The 22,513-nt window shown below is 49.7% G+C and overlaps 1 protein-coding gene across 3 annotated transcripts; it reads right to left on the reverse strand.

Moving 5' to 3' along the window:
- Window positions 1-1,294: 1,294 nt before the first annotated feature.
- SLC7A7 (solute carrier family 7 member 7) lies at window positions 1,295-22,477 on the reverse strand. 3 transcript variants are annotated; one of them, XM_080979799.1, is made up of 11 exons: window positions 22,054-22,476; window positions 21,668-21,902; window positions 20,306-20,839; window positions 14,410-14,535; window positions 13,768-13,912; window positions 12,476-12,599; window positions 12,044-12,147; window positions 9,906-10,002; window positions 8,108-8,257; window positions 7,020-7,203; window positions 1,295-1,663 (listed from the first exon to the last, which is right to left on the reverse strand). In XM_080979799.1, exons 3-11 carry the CDS (start codon window positions 20,835-20,837, stop codon window positions 1,581-1,583), a joined length of 1,545 nt encoding a protein of 514 aa, XP_080835925.1. In that variant the 5' UTR covers window positions 20,838-20,839; window positions 21,668-21,902; window positions 22,054-22,476; the 3' UTR covers window positions 1,295-1,580. The 3 variants fall into 3 exon arrangements, with proteins under 3 accessions (XP_080835925.1, XP_080835924.1, XP_080835923.1); XM_080979798.1 differs by lacking the exon at window positions 21,668-21,902 and having other exon boundaries at window positions 20,306-20,861; window positions 22,054-22,477; XM_080979797.1 differs by lacking the exon at window positions 21,668-21,902 and having other exon boundaries at window positions 22,054-22,470.
- Between the last annotated feature and the right edge of the window lie 36 nt (window positions 22,478-22,513).

The raw sequence follows: 22,513 nt of genomic DNA on the forward strand, positions 1-22,513 counted from the left end.
TCCCTATCCTTTTTCTAGATACTGGAAGTGTGGGCTGCGAGAACAGAGCCCAACACAGGAGGGGGCTGTTGCCTTATATGCCTCATTTGTTGGCTCCCTGGCAACATCCAAGCAACCCTCAATGAGATGCAGGATTAGTACGACAGACTCCTTGGTCTGATCCGGCTAGGGGTCTTGTCTTGTAGTCCTGGCATGCCAGATCCCTGCCCTCACTTTCAGAGGGATTAAAGCAAACCTTCAGTATTTCAAAACCAACTTAGGCCATGAGCCTGGGGCAATAATATAAAGAGCCCTGCATTGAGTGAAAGATTCCTGCGTGGCAGGGGGTTGGACTAGATCAGGCATAGGCAATCTCGGCCCACCAAATGTTTTGGGACTACAATACCCATCATCCCTGACCAGGACTAGTGTCCTGTTGTCTAGGGATCATGGGGGTTGTAGTCCCAAAACATCTGGCGGGCGGAGATTGCCTATGCCTGGACTGGATGACCCTCATGGTCCCTTCCAACTCTATGATTTTTGAGGTTCAGAAAAGAGCAACCGAAATCATCAAGGAGAAGGAGCACTTGGTTTACAGAAAAGGTAAGTAAGAGGTGACCGAGAGAAGGTTTTCTCCCTGTCTCATATAACACTAGACTCTTGTGGAAACCCAGTGGAGCGGAATGTCAGAAGGTTCAGGGACAGATAAAGTTCTCCTTCACACAGCGGATAGTCAAACTATGGAACTCACTGCCACAGGAGGCAGTGATGGTTTTTAAAAGCATATTAGGCGAGGATAAGGCTATCTGTGGCTGCTTGCTGCCTCCACAGTTGGGGGCAGCGCTGCTTCTGAATGCCTGTTGCTGGAAAGAGGAGCAGAGAGCGCTCTTGCCCTCAGGTCCCAAAGCCACCTGGTTGGATGCTGCATTTGATAGGCCGTGGGCCTGATCCACCAGGCTCGTCTTCTGTACATTCCGCATATACTTACATTCCAGTGGACTCTAGGAGGAATTGGTTTGGCAGGCTGTGGAAAAGGGATCACTGAGAAGGAAACGAAAGCAAGGAGGGGACGGACTCGAGAAAGGAGGCGGCGAAACCTAAGCGTGGAGAGGAAGGGGCAGAGCTCGGAGCTAGAGCATGCGGGAGGTCGCAAGTTCAATCCCCAGGGAGAGAATTCTGCCAAGCCACTGCTGGTCAGTAGAGGCAGGCCTGAGCTGGGTGAGCCAGTGGCTTGACTGTTTAAGGTGTGTCTTAATATTGCCGTGAGGCTCATTTGACAGCAGGCCCAAGAATTCGGAGGTTGCAGGCGTGAAGGTAAGAATAAACGTCCACAGGCAATCCTGTGGCACTCTGAGGGTTTATTGGGACTTAGCTGCTGAGGGCGAAAGGACACACAGACACTCCCGCGTTTCACAGACGAGAACAAAAATAGGCGAGCGAGTCTCTCAGTTCCTGCAACAGCCGTCCCGGCAAAGTCCCCAAAGGCTTCCTCGCGAATGGGTCTGGCCAAGTAGCAAACAATAAATTAGAGGTCACCAAAGAGTCTGTTACAGAAGGAGCAGGCGAGGGGGAGAAGCCGGCCTCCCCACTGCCCCTGGGCATCACTGATCCTTCGCTTCTGTGTCGGAATCCATCTCTGTCAGGACACACAAGGATACGAGCTGGATGAGCCGCGTCATGGAGGCTGCGGAGGGAGGAAAGGGACACGTCAGGTCAAGGCCAGAGAGAGCCAGGGAGCATATGTGGGGTGGCTATGCTTTCTCCACGGTCTGAGGCATAAATGCTTCAAAATACCAGTTGCTGGAAAACACAGGAGGGGGAAAAGGGGCTCTAGCGCTCAGATCCTGCTTGCAGGCTTCTCATTTGGGCGTCTGGTTGGCCCCATCCTGAGAACAGGGATGCTGGACTATAGGGGCCGTTGGCCTGATCCTGCAGGCTCTACGTCAGTGAGTGATGCAACAGTTTCTCCAGTTTGCAAATGGGCCCTAGAAAGGTTGGCAACCCCTGCAGTCCAAGCCTCAATCTCAAGCAGCAGGTGGTTTTGAGGGCTATTGTTGGAATAATAATAATAATAAAATCCCCTTCCAACTCCGCCTATGCATTACAGTCTAATTATGCAACGTGAATCCTGCATTTTTAATACAGTCGTACCTTGGTTGTCAAACGCCTTGGTACTTGGATGTTTTGGCTTCCAAAAGCCATAAACCCAGAAGTGAGTGTTCCGGTTTGCAAACGTTTTTTGGAAGCCCCTGCAGCCAATCGGAAGCCGAGTCTTTGTTTTCGAACCATTCCGGGAATCAAACGGACTCCCAGAACGGATTAAGTTCGACAACCAAGGTACCACTGTAAATATTTCAGGGAGAACCAGCCCAGTTTAAGATGACTGTCGTGTTCCCTCTTACTCATCTCCAGGACTAAAAGCACCACACTCCCTTCGACATTTCCTCATAGGGACTTCGGAGGGTTTGGGTATGTTTAGCCTAGAGAATGTTACCATAAAGCACCAATGCTGCAGCAAGCAAAGGCTTTAGCAGCTCAGCCAGCTGCTTGTGGCTGGAAAGCCAGACAGGATGTTTGTGACTGTTGCCATGGGAACAAAGGGGCAGTCCATTCTGTACTGAGCACCGGATGTTAGCTCAGTGTGTGTGTGTCATATGACCCGTACTGGATGTACTTGGGAGGAGTTTTTCTTCTTGCTGTTGTTGAGTGCAGACATGATTCTCTGTACTGATGTAAGAGGCAGAAATAAATGATGTAAATAGTTTTCTGTCTGCTTCTTTCCCCTCCCTGGGGACACCAAAGGGGAGAGAGGAAGAACGGTGTGTTCCTCTCATACATCTGAGAAGAATCGCCGGACCTCGCCTGCTTATCAGCAGAGGTTGGGAGACGCGGGGAGGTCGACAGGAATATCTGCCGGTGCCTGCTTGTGGCACATTCCTCTGACCAAGGCAGAATTCCAACAGTGGCAGCCTTCGGATGGTTGCGATTCATCGGACATCTGCATGAGAGGCTGGTGGATTGTCCTCCTCTGCTCCAAGGAGGAAGAGAAGCGTCTGAGAAATGCCAGAGGCTCCACAGACAGCTGATGGAAAGAAGAGGTGTTTTCCAAGCAACAAAGTTCAAGGTATGCTGCATTTCGGGCTAAAAGTGTGAACGCAGGAAGATTAATTCCCTGGTTCACGGAGCTGCGTTTCAAAGAAAACAAAAGCTCCGGAGGAAGAGGCCTGCAGCTTGGAAGGCTGAAGCCTGCATACCACAAATTTTTGTGGTAGATAAGAAGTCCTATTGGAATGCATTGTTGCTAGGTAACGGAAGTGGAAATTTACTGGCTGCGCAGAAGGCTCTGAGTGTAAGCCTGGGAAAGCGAAACAAAATCAGAGAATGTTTTGGCTACAAGGTTTACGAGCTCTTGGAAGGGACTTTTCAATAGCAGCCTGAGTTTAGCTGCCAGGTGCAAAAAGCGTAAACAATTTGCAGTTTGCTGCGTGAGAAAGGAAAAAAAACGACTGTTGGATTTTACAGTTTGTTTGAGAGTGTGGGCTGGAAAGCTGAAGAGGCTTGGCTTCAAGATGGATGCCAAGAAAGGAGTTTTGCCTTGCCCACCTCCCTTATCCAATAACAATTATTCATCTTGGTCTGTAAAGATGAAGGCCCTGCTGCAGAGTCAGAGGCTTTTTGACGTAATTGAAAACCCCATCCCTGCAGCACCCACCAGAGGTTGGGAGTCACAGAATGTAAGGGCCAGGACTGCTATAATTCTGTGTGTCTCAGATGATCAGTTGGTGCATGTTCAGCATTTAGAAAATGCGAAAGAGGTATGGGACACGCTGCGTACAACGCATCAGAGAGATGCTGGTTCTTCAGCGTTGCTGTATTTTGAGAAATTGACCAATCTGAGACTTGCGCCTGATGGAGATGTTCAAGCGCACCTGACAGAAATGAAGTTTCTGCGTCAACAGATGGTGGAACGCAATTTCCGTCTTCAGGAGGAAGTGTTTTGCTTCATGATGATAAACAGCCTTAGCCGCACCTTCAAGGTTGTTGCCAGTCAGCTTGGTTCCCTACCGGCCGCGCAGCTGACCGCGGAGAGAGTTTGTGCTGTGGTCCTGAATGAACACGACAGACTTGCTGCACTGGAAGAAAAAGACAGGGGGAGGGAAGAACAGAGTTCTAGTTCCCCCACTGCTGATGCTACTGGAGAGCATGGTGTAGCATTGAGTGCTGTCCGATGCTACAATTGTGGACAGACTGGGCATCTACAGCGAAACTGTAAGAAGCCGCGCCAGTCAAGAGGAGCAAAGAGCAGCTCTACGAAGCCTCAGGCGTCAGGCAAAAGCTGTACCAAGTGCCAGGTGAAACCTGCAAAGGCTATGATGGCGAAAGGAACCACGCCAGATGTTGGGAACTCGTTCATAATTGACACGGGCGCAACGGTTCACATGTGCCCGCACAGAGGACTGTTTTCGACGTTGAAGAAGCAAAGCTTCACTGTGAAACAGGCCAACGGTCAAGAGCTGGAAGCGACTGGAATTGGGACTGTGTATCTTGAGAGTCTGAACTTGACTATAAATGATGTTTACCTGGTTCCAGAACTGAGATTTAATCTGCTGAGCGTGTCGCAGATTGCAAAGAAAGGACTGAAACTGTCCTATGATGCTAAAAGCTGCAAGATCTACAAAGATGGAGAACTGTTTCTTACTGCCAAAGAGAAAGATGGACTGTATTTGTTGACTTTTGATCAAAGTGATTACATGAAATGTAATTCTTCTGATGTTTCTAACGAAATCTCTCTTGCAGGCGTGACCAGTGTGAAGACCAAGAAGGTCGACAGAGCATTTCAGCGGGTGTATGCTGATGTGATTGGTCCTCTAGAACCATCTAGAGGCGGTGCACGATTTTACCTTGTGTGTGTGGATTGTTTCACTAATTATTCTTGGGTTTATTTGATGGAGAAACCGCAAGAAACTTTAGAAAAGTTTCAGGAGTTTTGTGACAAGGTTAAAAGTATGCATGATGCTAACATTGATTGTCTTTTCACAGATGAGAAGCAAATTTTTCTGTTGCAGAAGTTTCAGAAGTTCCTGGATGGAAAAGGGATAGACCACAAAGTGGCAGTTTCGCAAGAAGCGTGGAACAGGGGGGTTTGTGTAAAAGTGAACAAAGAATTGCAAAAGGGGATGAATGCGCAATTGCTGAGTTCACATTTGCCACATGAATATTGGGCCGAATCGCTAGCGTCCTATCTTCATGTGTGGCTGAGAAAAGTCTCAACAGAGTTGGGATGTTCTCCTTTTGAGAAGCTGTTCAATAGAAAACCTTCTGTTGCCTATTTTAAGGTTTTCGGGTCTAATGTGAGAACAGAAGCTCCAGGTGGTGTAAAGAATGCCAGAGGCATTTTTGTGGGTTATGAAAAGGGTCTCTACAGAGTAATTTTGTCTGAATCTGGTCAGGTGATTCTCACAAAGTTCCTAGAGAGTGCTCCAAAGCAAGAGCGGGTAGTACAGACATTTCCCACAGGAAACGATGATGATGATGATGATGAGTTTGATCTTATTGAGTTCAGTAGTACTGATGATGACAGCGATAGCTCAGACAGCTCAGTTGTCACAGTCATTGAGAGGAAATCTCACATAATGACTAGACCCTCAGAAGAGGAGGATGAACCATTGATTAAGCTTAGTACTGGTTCTCCAGAGAGTTCAAAGGTTGAACCGGTGAGCACAGAGGATCAGAACCTCATACGCAGGTCTGAGAGAGCAACGAAGGGTGTACCACCCAAGAGGTATTCAAAGGAGTTTGCTAACCTTGCATATGTTGCTATTGTAAACGACCAAGGACAGATTGAAGCTGTGTCTGAGTCAGAGACAAAGGCACAACAGAGAGTTGTTAACCGAGGTAATGCGAAGTCACACAACCAGAGAGGTACATTGGTTAAACCAGTGGCGGGTAGTTCCAAGGGTGGAACTGAAACAACAGGGGAATGTTATAAATATAACAACTGTTTGTTTTCTTCTCTGGATGACGCTTTGCTCGCAGCACACATTGATACTTTAGGGGGAGTATGTTACCATAAAGCACCAATGCTGCAGCAAGCAAAGGCTTTAGCAGCTCAGCCAGCTGCTTGTGGCTGGAAAGCCAGACAGGATGTTTGTGACTGTTGCCATGGGAACAAAGGGGCAGTCCATTCTGTACTGAGCACCGGATGTTAGCTCAGTGTGTGTGTGTCATATGACCCGTACTGGATGTACTTGGGAGGAGTTTTTCTTCTTGCTGTTGTTGAGTGCAGACATGATTCTCTGTACTGATGTAAGAGGCAGAAATAAATGATGTAAATAGTTTTCTGTCTGCTTCTTTCCCCTCCCTGGGGACACCAAAGGGGAGAGAGGAAGAACGGTGTGTTCCTCTCATACATCTGAGAAGAATCGCCGGACCTCGCCTGCTTATCAGCAGAGGTTGGGAGACGCGGGGAGGTCGACAGGAATATCTGCCGGTGCCTGCTTGTGGCACATTCCTCTGACCAAGGCAGAATTCCAACAGAGAAGACAGCTGACTTAAGAGACGACGCGGTAGCTCTCTTCAAACACCTGAAAGGGCTGTTGGAGAGATGGAGCACATTTGTTTGCTGTTATCGACATCGTGGGGGAAAGTACAATCATACCTCGAGTTGAATACGCTTCAGGTTGAGTGCTTTCGGGTTGCGCTCCGCGGCGACCCAGAAGTAATGGAGTGCGTTACTTTCAGGTTCCGCCACTCACGCATGTGCAGTCGGTCAAAATGTCGTCATGCGCAGAAGCGGCGAATCGTGACCCACACATGTGCAGACATGCAGTTGCGGGTTGCGTTCGCTTCAGGATGCGAACGGGGCTCCGGAACAGATCCCGTTCGCATCCTGAGGTACCACTGTACAAAGCTCCCTCCAATACCGGGACCCAATGCTAATTTCTGTTCTGCAGTTTAAGCGTAGTTGTTCTAGCAGTGGGGCAGGGAGAGCTAAGAAGCCACCAGTGAAATGGAGGAGGGTGTTTCCCCCTCTGACTCACCCACGGCCCGGCGCAAGAAGTGCGGCCTCTTCTGCTCAGGCACCCTCACCACCAGGTAGTAGACGGGCAGTCCGGAAGCTGCTATGGCAATGCCAATGGCGGAGTTTATGGGGTCGCTGTAGAGGGGGACGGCTACCAGGAAGACAGTGCAGAGGCAGAAGATGATGGGGAAGACGATGCTGAGCTGGTGGGGAAAGAAAAAGGGGCGTCACTTGGCATCTCAAACTACCTCCCAGCCTTCACTTCAGGCTCTCCTCCGAAGAACTGAGGGGGAACAAGCTCAGTTCAATGGGTACAGCAGTCTCTTTCCAATAAGCAGCCAGCTGGGTGAGATCATAAGGAAGGCATGAAGGCCATGAACTTTCTTCACCTCCAGCCGACTAGTCCTCGGGGTATACTGCACCTGAACATGGAAGCTCTGCTTAGCTACCAGCCCAGCAACCACACTGGGAATGCAACAATCCCCTTTCTGGAGCCATCTCAAGCTAATGGTCGTTGCCACGCACGCTTTCAAGTGGCTGGGGCAACCCAGTCAGATGGGCAGGGTACAAATAATAAAATTATTACTACTATTATACAGAGCGAGAGAAATGACTTTTCATCAACTTTTCTCAGTCTTTTTCCTGGAGTCTGGGGCCATTGATTTCCAGCACGGAGCTCACTACTCTGCCTATTAAGGCCATTCTGGCCATCCCCTCCTGGCAGGAATCTCGGCCACGGCGACTACCTGCCCACAGCCATGACGCGTTGCAAAGGATGCTGGGGCACGGGCAGAACGCATATGCTCTGTGAGGCAGCTCAGTTTTAGGAAGGCAGCCCAAAGAACTGCTGGCTGATTTCTTGCGGACCGCTTCCTGCTGGCTGGGACCATTGCAAAGGATACCGGATGAGGTGGACTTTGGTCTAATGCAGCAGAACGCTTTGCACCGTTCACAGGAAGGGGTGTGTGATCAGCACTGCAGAACGCCTAAATGAGCATTCGAGGAACAGCATGCATCATTCCTTGTGAATTTAAGCGCAAAACAGCCGACTGCGGGATCCTTTTTTTTCTTTTTAAAGACAAGTTTTGAGGGTTTTCCCTGCCCTACCTTGAGGGGACGTTCCCTCGACGGCTCCTTCCAGCGCAGGTAGAGCTGCCCCGCAATCGACAGGCCCACAAAGAACCAGTAGCTAAAGCTGTAGTAATTGATGAGCTTGAAGATGTCCTCCACGCAGAGGTAGACCAGGGCCATGGCTCCCTGTGACGATTAGGGGGGGGGATAGATGGTAAGTGGGATCAGCTCTGCTAGGAAGTCGGTGTGTGGTGTCCAAACTTTTTTCAAAGAGGGCCAAATTTGATGAAGTGAAGAGCCATGGGGGCCGACCAAAGTTGTTGACCTTTTCTTAGGATTGAAGTTGTTGAGGGTTTTTTTAGGATTTTACCCCAAGAAATAAACTGCCACAGGGGGTAGATTTAACCAACTGGTGGGCCGGATTAAGCCCCCGGAATAGACTTTGGACATGTGCCTGGTTAGAGCATCAGACCAGGATGTGGGAGACCAGACTTCAAATCCTCACTCGAACATGAAGCTCCTTGGGTGACCTTGGGCTGGTCCCTGCCTCTCTCAGCCTAGCCTACCTCTCAGGGCTGTTGTGGGGATTGAACGAGGAGGGGAAGAACCATGTTGAGCTCCTTGGAGGAAAAGGTGAGGCACAGAAATGCAATGAACAACACAGCGTCCACCGTCTGTGACACATAGCCACATCTCTCCCTGAAGACTGTGACTCCGTGCACTCGGCCCTTCCAAAAAGGGCCACCCACATTCTCCCCACAAGATCTCCCAGGAGTGCAGGTTTGTGCTATTCTGGGAGCTGACTCATGGCGCTTGATCCCCCGTCTTCCTTCCTGGAGCTGAGGGCAGCTGTCTTGGTGGTTTCTAGGACAGCCTCGCATCCAAGACCCAGCCCTGTTCGCCTCACAGATGGAGCGATATCTAGGCTGCTGTGGTCTGCGTAGAAAGGCCGTTCCGCAGGAACTCAGAGCAGGGCTTTTGGTGCGGCTGCCCCTATTCTGTGGAAGAGCATTCCTGTCGAGATAAGACAGGTGCCCACAGCCTGCAGTTTCGGGAAATTTCTTCACTTAAGCTTTCCCAGCAGTTAGAATAGATCACTGCCATGGGACGTCTGGTTTATATTGTTTTACATTTGCCTGGTGTTCCTTTCGGTTCTTTTAACCATTTTTATTGTATCTTGCACATCGCCTTGGAAGAGAGTTATTACAGTGGAACCTCGGTTTTTGAACGTAATCCATTCCGGATGTCAGTCTGACTTTCAAAACGTTCGAAAACCAAGGATCAAAGGGCTGGCTGCAAAGTCAATAGAAAAAAATGAAAAACGCACCTCGGAAGCCTTTTGACTTCCAAGGCGTGTTCGAAAACAGAAGCATTCAGGGTTTTCAGTGTTTGGCCCTCAAAAGGTTGCCCAGAAGGCAATGCGGCCCTCAGGATGAAAAATGTTCATTCCCTACCCCTGCTGCAGATACTGTGGGATGGGATTCTGAATAAATAGGCATACGGTGTGTGTCTCTCTCTCTGTGTGTGTGTGTGTGTGTTCATTCACAGAGGGTTTTTAATTGAAATGCAGCAGTCCAATAAATGAGCTTGCATTCCAAAATATTTGATCAGTAACAAATTCAGTTTTCCCCATCCCATCTAAGCCGATTAAGAGATCAGGGCGGCAGTCTTTAGCCAGTGAACCTGGGGAGGTCTGTCGTCTCTGCTGCACAAGGCTGCCAGGAGCTACAAAGAGTCCTTTTTGGCTTTTGCTTTTTGTTTTGTTGAAAGACTGGCTTCCCTTCCTCCCCTGCCATGCAGACGAGGGTGTTCTCCCCGGCTACCCAGGACTTACGTTAAAAAGCAGTGCTGGCACAGGCGTGAACCGCTCGACGTGGATCATGCAGATGGCATCAGGCAAGTGCCCCTCACGGGAACCAACGAAAAACAACCTGGCAAGAGCGAGGGAGCGTAAGGAAGCTGCTGGCTGAGGCAGAGCAGAATTGTCCTAGCTGGTGACCAAGACCCACAGAGGGGCAGGGCAAGGGGTCAGGCTGCCCCCCCCCCAGGGGGGGACTGGCACAGTTCCCAGAATCCACTGCGCCAATTCAAAAGAACAAGAGAACGGACGCTCCATTCAGACAAGGGAACCGGCCTTTCCCAAAGCACTTCCACAGCCCAGACTCCTGCAATCCCTCTTCCTCTGCTTAACTTTGCTGGTGGGGTTTTCTCTGAGAAACAGATATATATTTGGCACTCAGAGAGGTCTGCCATACCCGCAGGGTGGCACAATGCCTCCGGTGAAGTAAAATTAGGGCAGATTCAGATCCATTTTGCCACCAACATTGGGCAGAGAACACAGCCGTCATATGGCTAGTATCCACACTGACAGCCTTACCCCTCGTTTCCTGGGATCCCAGGTGAGTTTCTGAGGGTCAATCCAGGCATTTATTTTTTTCTCACATGTAAGAAGCTTTACCACATGGGGGAAGACTTCCGTGCAAAACAGAATCTTTGCACAAAAGTGGAAAGTTACCTAATTTCTAAACGGCCTCTCTGGTATGCTGACCTTTCCCCCCTCCCAAATGTGGTTCACGGTTCCTCTGGTGAAAATGAGTAGGTGTTAATCCATTCATGGAAGAGCTCCAAAATTACATTTTGAATGACTCCCAGGGCTGGGAGTGGATTGGCGTGGGCTAATCTGAACGTTTTCCATGGTTTATTTCTGAAGATCATGGGCACAAGTAAAAGTTGGCATAATGTGAAATAGAAGGAGATCTCCGTTATGAACTTTCTTGACCCCGGTACAACTCCTTATCATGCACATGTCATGTAAGGCTTCCTGACCTTCTTAATACTTTAGGTAAAGACTATCACAGTAATCTGGTGTTACCAGCAAAATTTAATTTACACCTCCTGTAAAAAGAATGGGGTCCGCATAGACAATAGTAAGATAAACTCGGAACTCAGGAAACAAACAAGATAACCAGTTTTGTAATTTCTAACTAGGATTATGTTCTTTCAAATCCCAATTATGCAGAGTAAACAAAATAGGGAGATAGGCAGGAAACTGTAGGAAGAGACAACAGAATAGGAATGTAGGTAATCTAACAAATCACTCATCCCAAAGACCCTGTCCCCTCAATATTGAGAATGCATTGGCTCAAAACAGCACTTACACCATAAGATTTTCAATGGTTAGTGAGCTATTAAAAGCACCAACATCGGCCCCTTTTGACTCTACACGGTCAAGGACCAGCCTGACACTAGGAGTCACGATAGGACAGGAATACATTTTCCCTCACCTTTCTTGTTTTGTTTTGTATTGTAGGTTCTGTGGCAAAATTGTCACGCTCATGTTCTTTAGGCTTTGGGGAATAGTTAGGGATTCTTTTACTCTACAAGTTGCTGCCCACTTATATTGTAACTCTGCTGCCTGAAGCAACATTTACACGCTCTGTCTCTTGTTTCATGTAATAAACCATGGGTAGGCAAACTAAGGCCCGGGGGCCGAATCCGGCCCAATCGCCATCTAAATCCGTCCTGCGGACGGTCCGGGAATCAGCGTGTTTTTACATGAGCGGAATGTGTCCTCTTATTTAAAATGCATCTCTGGGTTATTTGTGGGGCCTGCCTGGTGTTTTTACATGAGTAGAATGTGCGCTTTTATTTAAAATGCATCTATGGGTTTTGTGGGGCATGGGAATTCATTCATTATTATTATTTTTTTTTCAAAATATAGCCCCCCACAAGGTCTGAGCCACAGTGGACTGGCTCCCTGCCGAAAAAGTTTGCTGACCCCTGTAATAAACCAACCTTTCTTTACTGTTCTTGCACGAGAACCTCTCGTGGGCAAACACATATTCGTAGCAAACACACATGCGAACTCTAGTGGAAGACCTATCAGAGGTGTGTGTAGGAATGCACACAAGTGCCGGGCAAGCATGTGGGTTCAGACACACATCTTTATAACAGGAGATGCGTGCAGGTTACCTGGAAGCAGCTAAAATGGAAGCGTTCAGGCCCCCAAAGCAGGACAGGGCGACAGCGAGAGGGATCGTCCAGTTCATAACTCCAAACACTTGATCGGCAAAGGTCTGGAAGGAAGAGAATATGAGAAGAAAATGAGCTGGTGAATGCCTTAGGGGGGGTTTCTAGTATAAACTTCATTCCCAACTCAACAAGAGACTACTTGCGCCTGTACTCCAAGAGGCTGAGGCGGGAAGAATGCAACTCATTGCGAATCATTGCAACAAAATTGTTCATGAATTGCCCCTCTGTTACTTCACACTGTACTAATGTCCCTTTGAAGTTGTTCTTTTGAATAAATGATCAACGCTAATGGCCCTCCATGGACCAGCCAACTGGATTCCAAAGTGACTTGTCGTTTGGGGGTGGGAGGAAGAGGGAACGGGATCTACTCACCACGGCCACAGCGTCGCTTGTTAATATCTCCGTCTTGCTCAGCACTGTGTAATACGCCACATTGGTCATGATGTAGATCACTGTGACGATGGGCATTGAGATGCCTATGGAAAGGGGAAGGTTCCTGAGGAATGGCAGTGAGGAAAAACAGTGTTAACTCCCTTCCACCGCCCACTTCGTACTTCCCTTTGCACTACTCCTGCAACCCGGTCATGCCCAGGGCTAGCAGAATACACATTACCACCCAGAGGCCCTAGAAAGCTGCTTTGCAAAGCCCAGTTCCCAGAATCCCCTGCTCCCCAAGACCCAGTTCCCAGAATCCCCTACTCCCCAAGGCTCAGCTCCCAGAATCCCCTGCTCCCTAAGTAGCCTAAGAAACTCTGTGTCACCCTTGGCTTCCTTTATTTTCATTTGCCTCCTGTACTAAAGAATATTGAGAAAATTATTACCAGGCGGCGGAGCAGGGTGTTAAATGAAAAAATGCTCCAGCTAAGCAGAAAATACAGTGCTTGACTCTGCAGACTCGCTTTGCTGTGATGAAAATTGCAAGACTGCCACCTCCTCCCTCTTAAGCCAAGCTATTATTTGATTCAATCAAATCAACATTTCTGCAGAGATCCCTTTAAACAATTCTTTAGCTGAAAGTGGATTTTTAGATTACAGCTTGCTCTGCAAAACCCAATACATTTTATGCTAGGCTTCACACAGCGTCTCCCTTCACTGCCAAGCCCACGGCAGGACCCAGGAAGCAAGATGAACCTCTCTCAGCAGTCCCCAGACTGTGATGTAATGCCCAGCTGTGGCAACTAGATGGCAGAACTCCTCCACAAGAGCCCATCCCAAACAAAGCCCATTAAAATGAGGAAAGGAAATTCAGCTACTTATAGAATGGAAGGGAACACCGGGGTTCGGCCACCACAACTCCATCACACACACACCCATATTTTCTTTTCTCATTTCTTGAGACTGTATGATGTGCTTTCAAGTACACAAGAGGGAGAGCTCTCGCTCAGCTGTTTTAAAAACAACTCTCCAGGCAAAGTATGGAGAAGCCCCTTATCCATTTCTCTGCAGCAGAAAGCAGGGAGGGAGGGTGGTACTTAAGGCTAGTCAGTTTCAATTCCTTTGGAAGCAGAGCACATATTTTAAGGAGGGAACAATGTTGCTTGTCCCTAGGGATGTCACAGGCGCTGTCCAATAGGTCCCTGCAGCCTCATTCCACACAAAATGCCAAAACACATCGGTCTCGCTAGCTGAGGATGAAAGCCACGCTTTTCTCTGCAAATGCTGACCTTTCGGGGTTCTTGATTTCCTCGGTGACAAAATTGAGGGTGTCCCATCCGGAGTAGGAGAAGAGGGCAGAGTACAGGGCAAGTGCAATGTCCCCCGTGTGCCAGGAGGATCCTTCGAAAGGGTCTGCAAAGTTCTGTGAATGTCCTACATGGAAAGATAACCACATCCGGGTCAATCGGTCAACTTCTAGTTGCGATGAGAAAACATCCTGCCTGAGGAAAATTGGAAGAGGTGCAAAAGTCCCATCTGTGGTGCTGACACACTGTTCCCTCGCGCAAGCCATCGCTAGACGTGTACAGCTGTCAAGTGAAAATTGTTCAGGTGCAAACGGAAACCCACAAAGCCACAAGATGAGGGAAAGTGGGCTGTGAGTCTGTCTGGGTTTGGGTTTTGGGTTCAAGTCTCGCCTCAGACGTGGGTTCAGTGAGTTGCCTGGAGTGGACCACTAACTCTCAGCTTTCCCACTGCGGAACGGGCACAGAGGCCTACACCGAAAGGCTGTGAGGTCGAAACACAGTAAAGGTCAAGAAGGCTCCAATGCTTCTATGCCTATGTGCATCAAAAGTCCACGTCTGTCCGTTCTAAACCTTAATTCGGAGGGAGGGCAAGAGGGGGGAAACCAGGGGTAGAGATGGGAGTACCTTGCCCAATGCGGACCACGCCGGCGATGATCACGGCAATGAGAGCCAGCACCTTGGCGTAGGTGGACAGATCCTGCACCCGTGTGCCCCATTTCACATAGGCGCAGTTGACAAAAGTGAGGAGGCCTGGAAGAGAAAAGAAGCCAGAAGTCATCCCATGGCAAGGGGCCCTTGGACTACACCAGCCTCCTCCACCCTAGACCATCCACATACACAGCAAAGTCCCACTGAATCCTTCCCTTCTCCAATTTCAAACGTATATCCAATACGGAAATATAAATGCATGCCTAAGCGGCTGATTCCTAAAAGGGAAAAAGAGAAAGAAAGAAAGGAGAAAGAGAGAGAGAGAGAGAAATCGACGCAGCTGCCCAGTAATTTTTCTGCTGGACTCCATTTTATTTTCTCAGCGCAGAGGTGGGAAAACATTGGGGGGGGGGGCAGCCCAAAGGCCACATTTCCCTGTAGAGAACCTCCTGGGGGCCACCTCCCAGTCGTGGGTGGGCCAGTGGCAAAAGTGGGTGGAGCAACAGATGCAACTCTTCTAAAGTATGAATCAGAGTTTTTCACACACACCTCTCCCTACCCAGGCAAACATCGCAGATCAAGGCCAAGATCCAGCCAGGGAAAGCCCTCAAGGATAAGAGAGAGCAGGGCTGCTGAGGGATGTGGTTTGGGAAGAGTTCTGAGAACTGGACAGAGAGGCCTGGAGGGTCACACTTCGCCTGGAGGGACTGAGGTCCTCGGTTGCTCCAAACGAGAAGCAAATAAAATACAAAAGTCTAGTGGCGTTGGACCAAACCTTCCAAGGCGTCCTCAGGCAAAAGGGGTGGCTGCACCCTTGGAGTGACCTGGTGAAGGAGGGGACTCCCTGCTCCCTTAACTGCCCCACTTTTGAGGGTCTCTTGGGCGTGAGTTGCTATTAACAGAAGCCTCTCTGCAAGGGTGTGTGTTGTCTGTCTTGTGATGCACAAGGGCATGGCAGGCATGTGTGCTCCTGGAGGAATTGCAAGGAGGCAATGCAGCCCTGGGTCCAAAGGTTAGCCATCTCTAGTCTAGGACCAGGCACAAAGGAGGACAGACACACACACACCCCACGCCACTATGACCCTCCGATCTCCATTTCCCATTGTCATGGGATGATGCTCTCACATGCACCCCTTCTCCTAGATGTGAAAAAGAGTGTGTATTCATGAGATATCACTGGGAGACAAAATCTGAATCCTGACTCTCTGCGATTTTAAAGGGTGGGGAGGTGTTTCCCTGGACCCTGCTACTTGCTTGGCTTCTGTTTATTCCCATGGAAAATGAATGCAGCTGCTGAGCTCAATCCAATCACCTGCCAGTCCTACTTCCTTCCTGGGTTGTGATGCAAGACCGAGCGAAAAAGAGAGCGAAAGTAAGCGTTGGGAAATGGCTTGTCAGCAAACGAGTCTAGCAAGGATGCTAGATGGGACAGCCTTGGCCCAAAAGGAATGCATTACCCCAGCTAAAAAGCGACCTTCATTCCCCTCGTTTCCTGCATGTGTGAGATCTGATAGATACATGGCGCCCAAGAGTTGGAGCAAAAGATGGAAAGGGGCTGGGGGTGGGACACAGGGCACAGAGTCTATCACCTATTCCTAGTCCTGAGAAGGAGTGGGTCTGCCGAGGTCCCAGATTCCATCCCTGATGGCATTTCCAGGCAGAACCGAGAGAATGCGCCTTTGCCCTGTGATAGGAGGTCTTAGATATATGGTAATGTTCATAAGTGTACCAACCAAGCACCTACCGGTCGGTACATAGCTCAGCACAGGAAGACCGACCTAAAACCATTTTTGATTCCCAAACTGTCCCAAACTGACCTAATGTTTTCTCTGCAAGGTCAAAGGAAAATGGAAAAAACTCCCCATTGTCTTTTCCTTCTCAAATCCTGTCTTAAGGGTATGTCTGTGTTTGAATAGGGTGTGAGCCTGTGACATGGCCCAGGAACTAAGTATTTATCATTACAAAAGACTGGCCAGGCTCCCCAGACAATCCAATCTAGTAAGCAGGGTATCCAATCAAGTAACCTGCCAGACAGGAGATCAACAACGACAGGAGAAAAACAACATTCAAATTTGCCTTTTCTGTGATGTAGGTATGATGTATCTGGGGGGTGGTTTTGTGCTACACCCCTTCTGTGATGTATGTATGAAGTTTCTGGGGGTGGTCTTGATCTACAGGGTGGCAATTTCAAAATATCTATATAAGGCCTTGCGCACCATTTTTCTGGGTTCCTCCTCCTCTCCTGCAGGTGAGGGGAGCACCCTGTTGCAACAGATCAATAAAGATCAAGCTTAGTAGCTGCTTTGCTTCTCAATATTCTCTGGTTGGCCTCTGTTATTTTCTCCTACCAATAGGGAACCTACGTAAGGACTCTATATGGGCTCTTGGATACCCCATAAGGGGAAAAGGGTAGATTTTGTTTACAACAGCCCGACACCTCGCAAAGTCACTGGCCGTCAGTGTTTGCAATGAGTCAGGCAGATCCCAGCAGCCTGATTTAGTATAAGGCAGCTCCTGGTCTTTTTATGTCTGAAGGCAGGTGTTTCGGCTGCGGGGACGAACCTTTTCCACCTTCCCTTCTGGCTTCTAGACACAGACATGCACCCACCATGAATCCTTGAGGAGGATGCAAAGCAGGGCTGGTGGTTCTGCAGGCTGAGAAGCTTGGGGGGGCCCCATCAGCATCCTAGCCCCTCATAAAAAAAAGGTAACATTCACAAAACCAAACAACATGGGCAAACATAACAAGGATTGTGGCTAATGCACAAACGGTCATCCAAAGTTTGAATTAAGAGGGAGGGAGATGGGACTTCCTCGAGAGGAGGTGGAGAAGTTGGTTGTTTATCCCTTTCCGGCTCCTGGCACTCTGATCACCTTTATCTTTATCTTTATTCCAGGAACAAGTTGTTGTGACTCAAGGGGCTGTGTGGGACTCAGCTTTCTACCAGACGCCCAAACCCAGCAGGAGGGGGCAGGGGGGCTCAGAGAAGGTTCCCCCCACACACTTTGTACCTTTTCCCCTTGGCTCCAGGGTGTGGATGGAGCTTTCCTATTGGCAGGAGTGGGGGGAACTGGGGACACCTTGCAAACAACGGCTCTGCTTCTTTATAAACAAGGCCATAAATTCCTCTCTCTTATCAGGCGGGTGACATGCTCTGAACAGAGAAAACCACGCATACCGTGAGCTGCACTCACTTGCACATGGCTCCAGCAATTCCCCAAGCATGAAGCAGCCCAGTTTCCCCAGTTCAGGGGAGGGGGTGGGACCAAGGCCATCTCAAATCCACCCTTTCTGTCCCAGCCTAGTTTCCAAATAATCTCATCTGAGGCTAGATGTGACCCAGCCTAAAATGGAAGCATTGTGTGTGAACAAGCCCCTTGGGCTCCACACATCTGGGGCAGAAGGGGACAGAACTACCCTTCCTAATATTCTTCCAACCCATTAAGAAAAGGAAGTCTAATGGTTCGCCCCACTTCCGCCTAGAAATACATTTGGAGGAGTGCTGGCTGCTACTTCCTGCAGCTGGCTGCCTGACAGCAAGGGTGCCACAGAGCATGAACAGAGGGCACTTTCCTCATCAAAGAGAGGCAGCTTTCCTCTTCAAAACAGACTTGAGTCTCAGCATTAGGAGCCTGGCCTTAAGGATGGCATTCTGGACAAGCCAGTAGGAATCTCACACCAGGAGACAATCATACATCACATCCACACAATACATTTAATGATCATGTTTTACCCACCCACACAAAGGATCATGGGAACTGTAGTTTGCAATGGGCATCAGGGAACTGCAGCTCTGTGAGGGGTAAACTGCAGTTCCCAGGATTCCATGATGTGGATGTGAGCTCCCAGCACATCTAGGGCAAGGCAGCGGTTAAGAAGAGGGCATCCTTGAGCAAGGACCGCATCCTCAAGAGGACTCATTACAGAAACTCAGGGCACTGCCTTAAGAAAGGTTCTCTTTCTGTCTATGATTTTCAGCTTCAACTTCATTAACTACAAACCCCTAAATTTGAGATACCCTGCATACCTTTTGTAGGGTTTTGCAGTCATTTTGTAAGGTTGTCTTGGGCAAATCCCACGTTTTGCAGGGCTCCCCAAACTGAGTAATTGGTACATCAAACCAGGGTTCGTAGTTAACACACAGAAATGTGACGTTGTCCCGCTTCATAACATAACCTGTGCCAATGTTTCATGGTCGTTTTGTTGGGTTTTGTAGTGCGAACCCCATGGTTTTGTAGCGTGAACCCCATAGTTTGTAGTGCCCCCCTCAAACTAAGTAATTGACACTCAAACCAGGGGTATCCCCCATAAACTCCAACATTGTTCCATTCACTTGCCCTGCAAGAGGTTTTGGGGGGATCCCAAATTTAGGGGTTTGTGGTTAATGAATCTTTCAGCTTCTTCGTCTGTGAAATGGGGATTACTACACTGGCCTAACTTACAGACCTTTTGCTACGGAGTTAGCATTTGCGAAGAACTGAGCACCTGGGCAGCAGCGGGGAGGGGCACATAATCCTCTGCTCTAACCTTCTCCCGGCACCCTTTGCTTGAAGACTCACTGGGCTTGTGGGGCGCTCTCAGCTAGCTTCCCATCACCGCCGGCATTCATGCCTGACCTCGTGCCTCCCTCAGCTGTCACATTCCTGTGTGTTGCAACAGGAGCGGTTTCGGGGAGCCTGACATTGCATTTCTCGCCAGCTGGATCTGGACAACAGCTGCCGACTCAGCACACTGCCCGTCTCCCAGCTGAAGTCACTCATTTCCTGAGAAAGACCCAGAATTACCCACAGGGTTAGGAGGAACAGAGAGCCGAGAGGCCCCAGAGGAGAGGCTCATGCCAGGTTTAGACACCACTGATGGATCACCGGACCATGAGTCCGAAAGGCTTGATGTGAAAGCAGTGTCACTCTGAGCACGTGCAGAGTGTCTGTCCCTCCCCACCGATCAAATACACCCGTCTTGCTCAGTCCAAGGCAACAGGTGGCAAAACCCAGCCCCAAACAGCCTCAAGCAGGCATGGACTTGCCCAGATGCAAACAGTTTAGCTTTTAACCAACTCATCTCCCACAAGAGAGGGAAGCAGAGACTCAGGGCCCCGTTCGTTCTCCCTGGAGACCACCCTAGAGCTCCAGCGGGGGAGAATGAGGCTGGGTGGGCTTAAGGGTCCCTTCCAACTCTACACTTCTATGATTCTCTCTCTCTATCCTGGAGGTGCAAGGTTAACTTCTAACAAACAGGCAGCTGATAAATGCAGCTGATAAAGGCTGTGGAGCCCTGGCGAGGCGGTAATTATACTTTTCTCTTTTATGTCTAACTAGAGGAGTGAGATGTATTGTGGGCAAGGGGAGCTAGAAGCTGGGCCTTATCTGAGATAACAGCCATATCTATTGGTTATACCCAGTAACCCCTTCCCCCCCCCCCAAATTCTGCTTCCCTGCCCTGCCGCCCCTTCCAAAGCGGAGAGGGGAGTGGTACTCCCATAGCTAAAGGCATGTTGTGGGTGTCAGAATTCCTGGGTCCATCCCACGCCCAGTTCCAGAAGCTCAAGGTGGAGCTTTGGCAAAGCACAAAGTCTGAAGCTTCTCTTATGCCGGAGATTCAAAACCATTGCCAAGGAAGGAAGAGTTTCCCAGAACTGGGAAGGAAAGGTCGCAGCAGAGAAAGATAAAGGAACAATGGGAGATTAGATAAGGGGGGGGGGGAGTGCTACCTTTCAGCCCACCTGAGGCTGAATCAGCTCAGGCACTGCCAGGGCTTTTTTACTTTTCTTTTCAAACAGCAACTCATGCCCCCCTCCCAACAAACTTCACACAGCCCCGCTGGGCTCCCCCAAATACTGTCCCCACTGTTCCCACTGGAAGTCTCACTCACAGATGCAGACGGCAGCCAAGAGTCGGCCTGCCAGGTAAGGCGCCTCGCAGGACGGGAACACGGGTTGCACCAGGTAGTTGGCGAACGTGATGGCAATGACGGCCTGGCTGGTGGGCTCAATGATGAGGAGAGAAGTCCACAGGCGGATGAAGGCCGGCAGCTGCCCAAAGGCCTCCAAGATGTAGGCGTAGCTGGCGCCCGATTTTTTGATGGTGGTGCCCAGTTCTGCATAGCACAGGGCCCCAAAGACAGAGAACAGCCCTCCCACGGCCCAGACCACAAGGGAGAGGCCGTACGAGTCACTGTACATCAGCACGCCCTTGGGCGAGACGAAGATGCCCGAGCCGATCATGTTGCCCACGATCAAGCAGACCCCGTTGAGCAGGGAGATTTCCTTCTTCAGCTTCATGGAGTCATCGGGAGACGTGCCGGAGGAGTCCTCAAGGGGCTGGCGGGAGGAGGTCCCGTTGGGTACTGAGTTGGCCGGCAGCTCATCCTGAGGAGTCGCCTCATAGCGAGTGGTCTTGGCCATAGCTTGGCAAGAAGAGGAACAGTTCTGTTATAATTATTATTATTATTATTATTATTATTATTATTATTAATCACCTGCCCTGCAACCATACGGTCTCCCAGGGCAGGTTGCATCATTGAAACGTAACGTTAAAAACCATTTGAGACAATTTACAATCATATAGGTAAAAATATACGCCTCTATTGTCAAAAGCCAGGGTACGGAGGGGTGTCTTCAGCCTTCAGCATTCTCCAGGAGCTGTATAATGAAGGTGCCCCCCATCTGTGGGGAGGAAGACCCACGCCTTAGGGGTTCACCAGAGATCATGTCCTCTCCTGGCCTGCCACTCCACCTACACCCCAGCCTCAGAGGGGGGAGGAACTACCAAGAGGACCCCTTCTGCCAATCTTAGCATCTAAGAGGGTCAGGATGTAAGCAATCTTTCAGATGTTTTGGGACCTGAGGCATTTGAGCTCTGGTGCATCTTGTACTCGTGCACCTGGCACTTTAAAGGCAGAGGTTCTCAAACTCGTTAACAACTTGAAGAACACTCTCCCGATTCTGCTGTACTAATGGCACATTTTGCTAATATAAAGCAGTAGCTCTAGGAGGTACAACACCCAAAAAGATGGCGTTCTCTTCCAGGAGGTGCAAGTTGCGACAGGGCATTGGGAGAAAAGAGGTTGGGGGTGTAAGCTGGCATGCACAGGCAGGTAAGAAACTGGACAAGAGTGCCTCTACTTTCCCGCGGGGGGGGGGGGAGCATGCTATCCCAGGAGACAAACAAGTGCTAGAAGCAGGCAGATGTCCCTCTGCCTCCCAGATACTCGAACCCAGGGCCTGGTTCTTACCTCTTTATTTGCCTGGAGAACTGCAAAGAATGAGCACTAGAACCTTGATTCTCATTTCTGGAAGGCGAGTCCAGCAAGCGAGTTTGGGGCACTGAGGTTACCTAGGCACTATCTCTTAAATCTGAACAGCCCGAACAGGTAATGGTTGGGTAATCTTAAGAGGCTGGGAGCTAGTCACTGTAGATTTCCTCTTCTGCCCAGGGAGAGGTGTCTGGGGGGTGGAGAATGCAGGGGGCTGGGAACCAGGAAAAGAGAGGGTGGGTTTCAGCTTTGAGAGAGCAGTTCTGGGGCTGGATTCCCACCCACCTCCCACACACTATTATTAGGGGACAGAAAGGGATATATAGATGGGGATGATGGGAAAGAGAAACTTGACAGATACTCACAGTCCACAGCGCAGTTCCTCCTCCTGCTCTGTCGTCTTATCCCCACACCAGCTTAAGAATAAAGAGACAGAAGCTGCCAGAACAGCACTTTTAACATGAGGAACTAACCAGGGTTGGCGGGGGCGGGGTGAGGGGGGTAAAGGAGGGTGAGCCATTGACCGAGTCCAAGGTCCGTCTGGTGCCAGGTGGGGGCAGGAGGAGTGCTATGGGAGATAAGAGGACTGGCAGTGCCTCTGGGGCACCCCATGGCTGAGCCGTCCAAGAATTGGCTTCCTGCAGGAACGTCTCGTGCGTGTGCACCCTTGCAAACGGCGCTATCAGTTTCCCGCAGCAGCCCCCTCATGCATCCTGTGAGACGTCAAGCCTCTCAAGTCACACAGAGCGCCTCTTCAGAGACAAAGAGACCTGTGGGAATCAGCAGCTTGCTAGACCTACCGGGGCAAATGGTTCAAAATGAAAA

Source organism: Podarcis pityusensis (assembly GCF_964106645.2).
Source record: "Podarcis pityusensis genome assembly, chromosome: 13".
NCBI lineage: Eukaryota > Metazoa > Chordata > Lepidosauria > Squamata > Lacertidae > Podarcis > Podarcis pityusensis.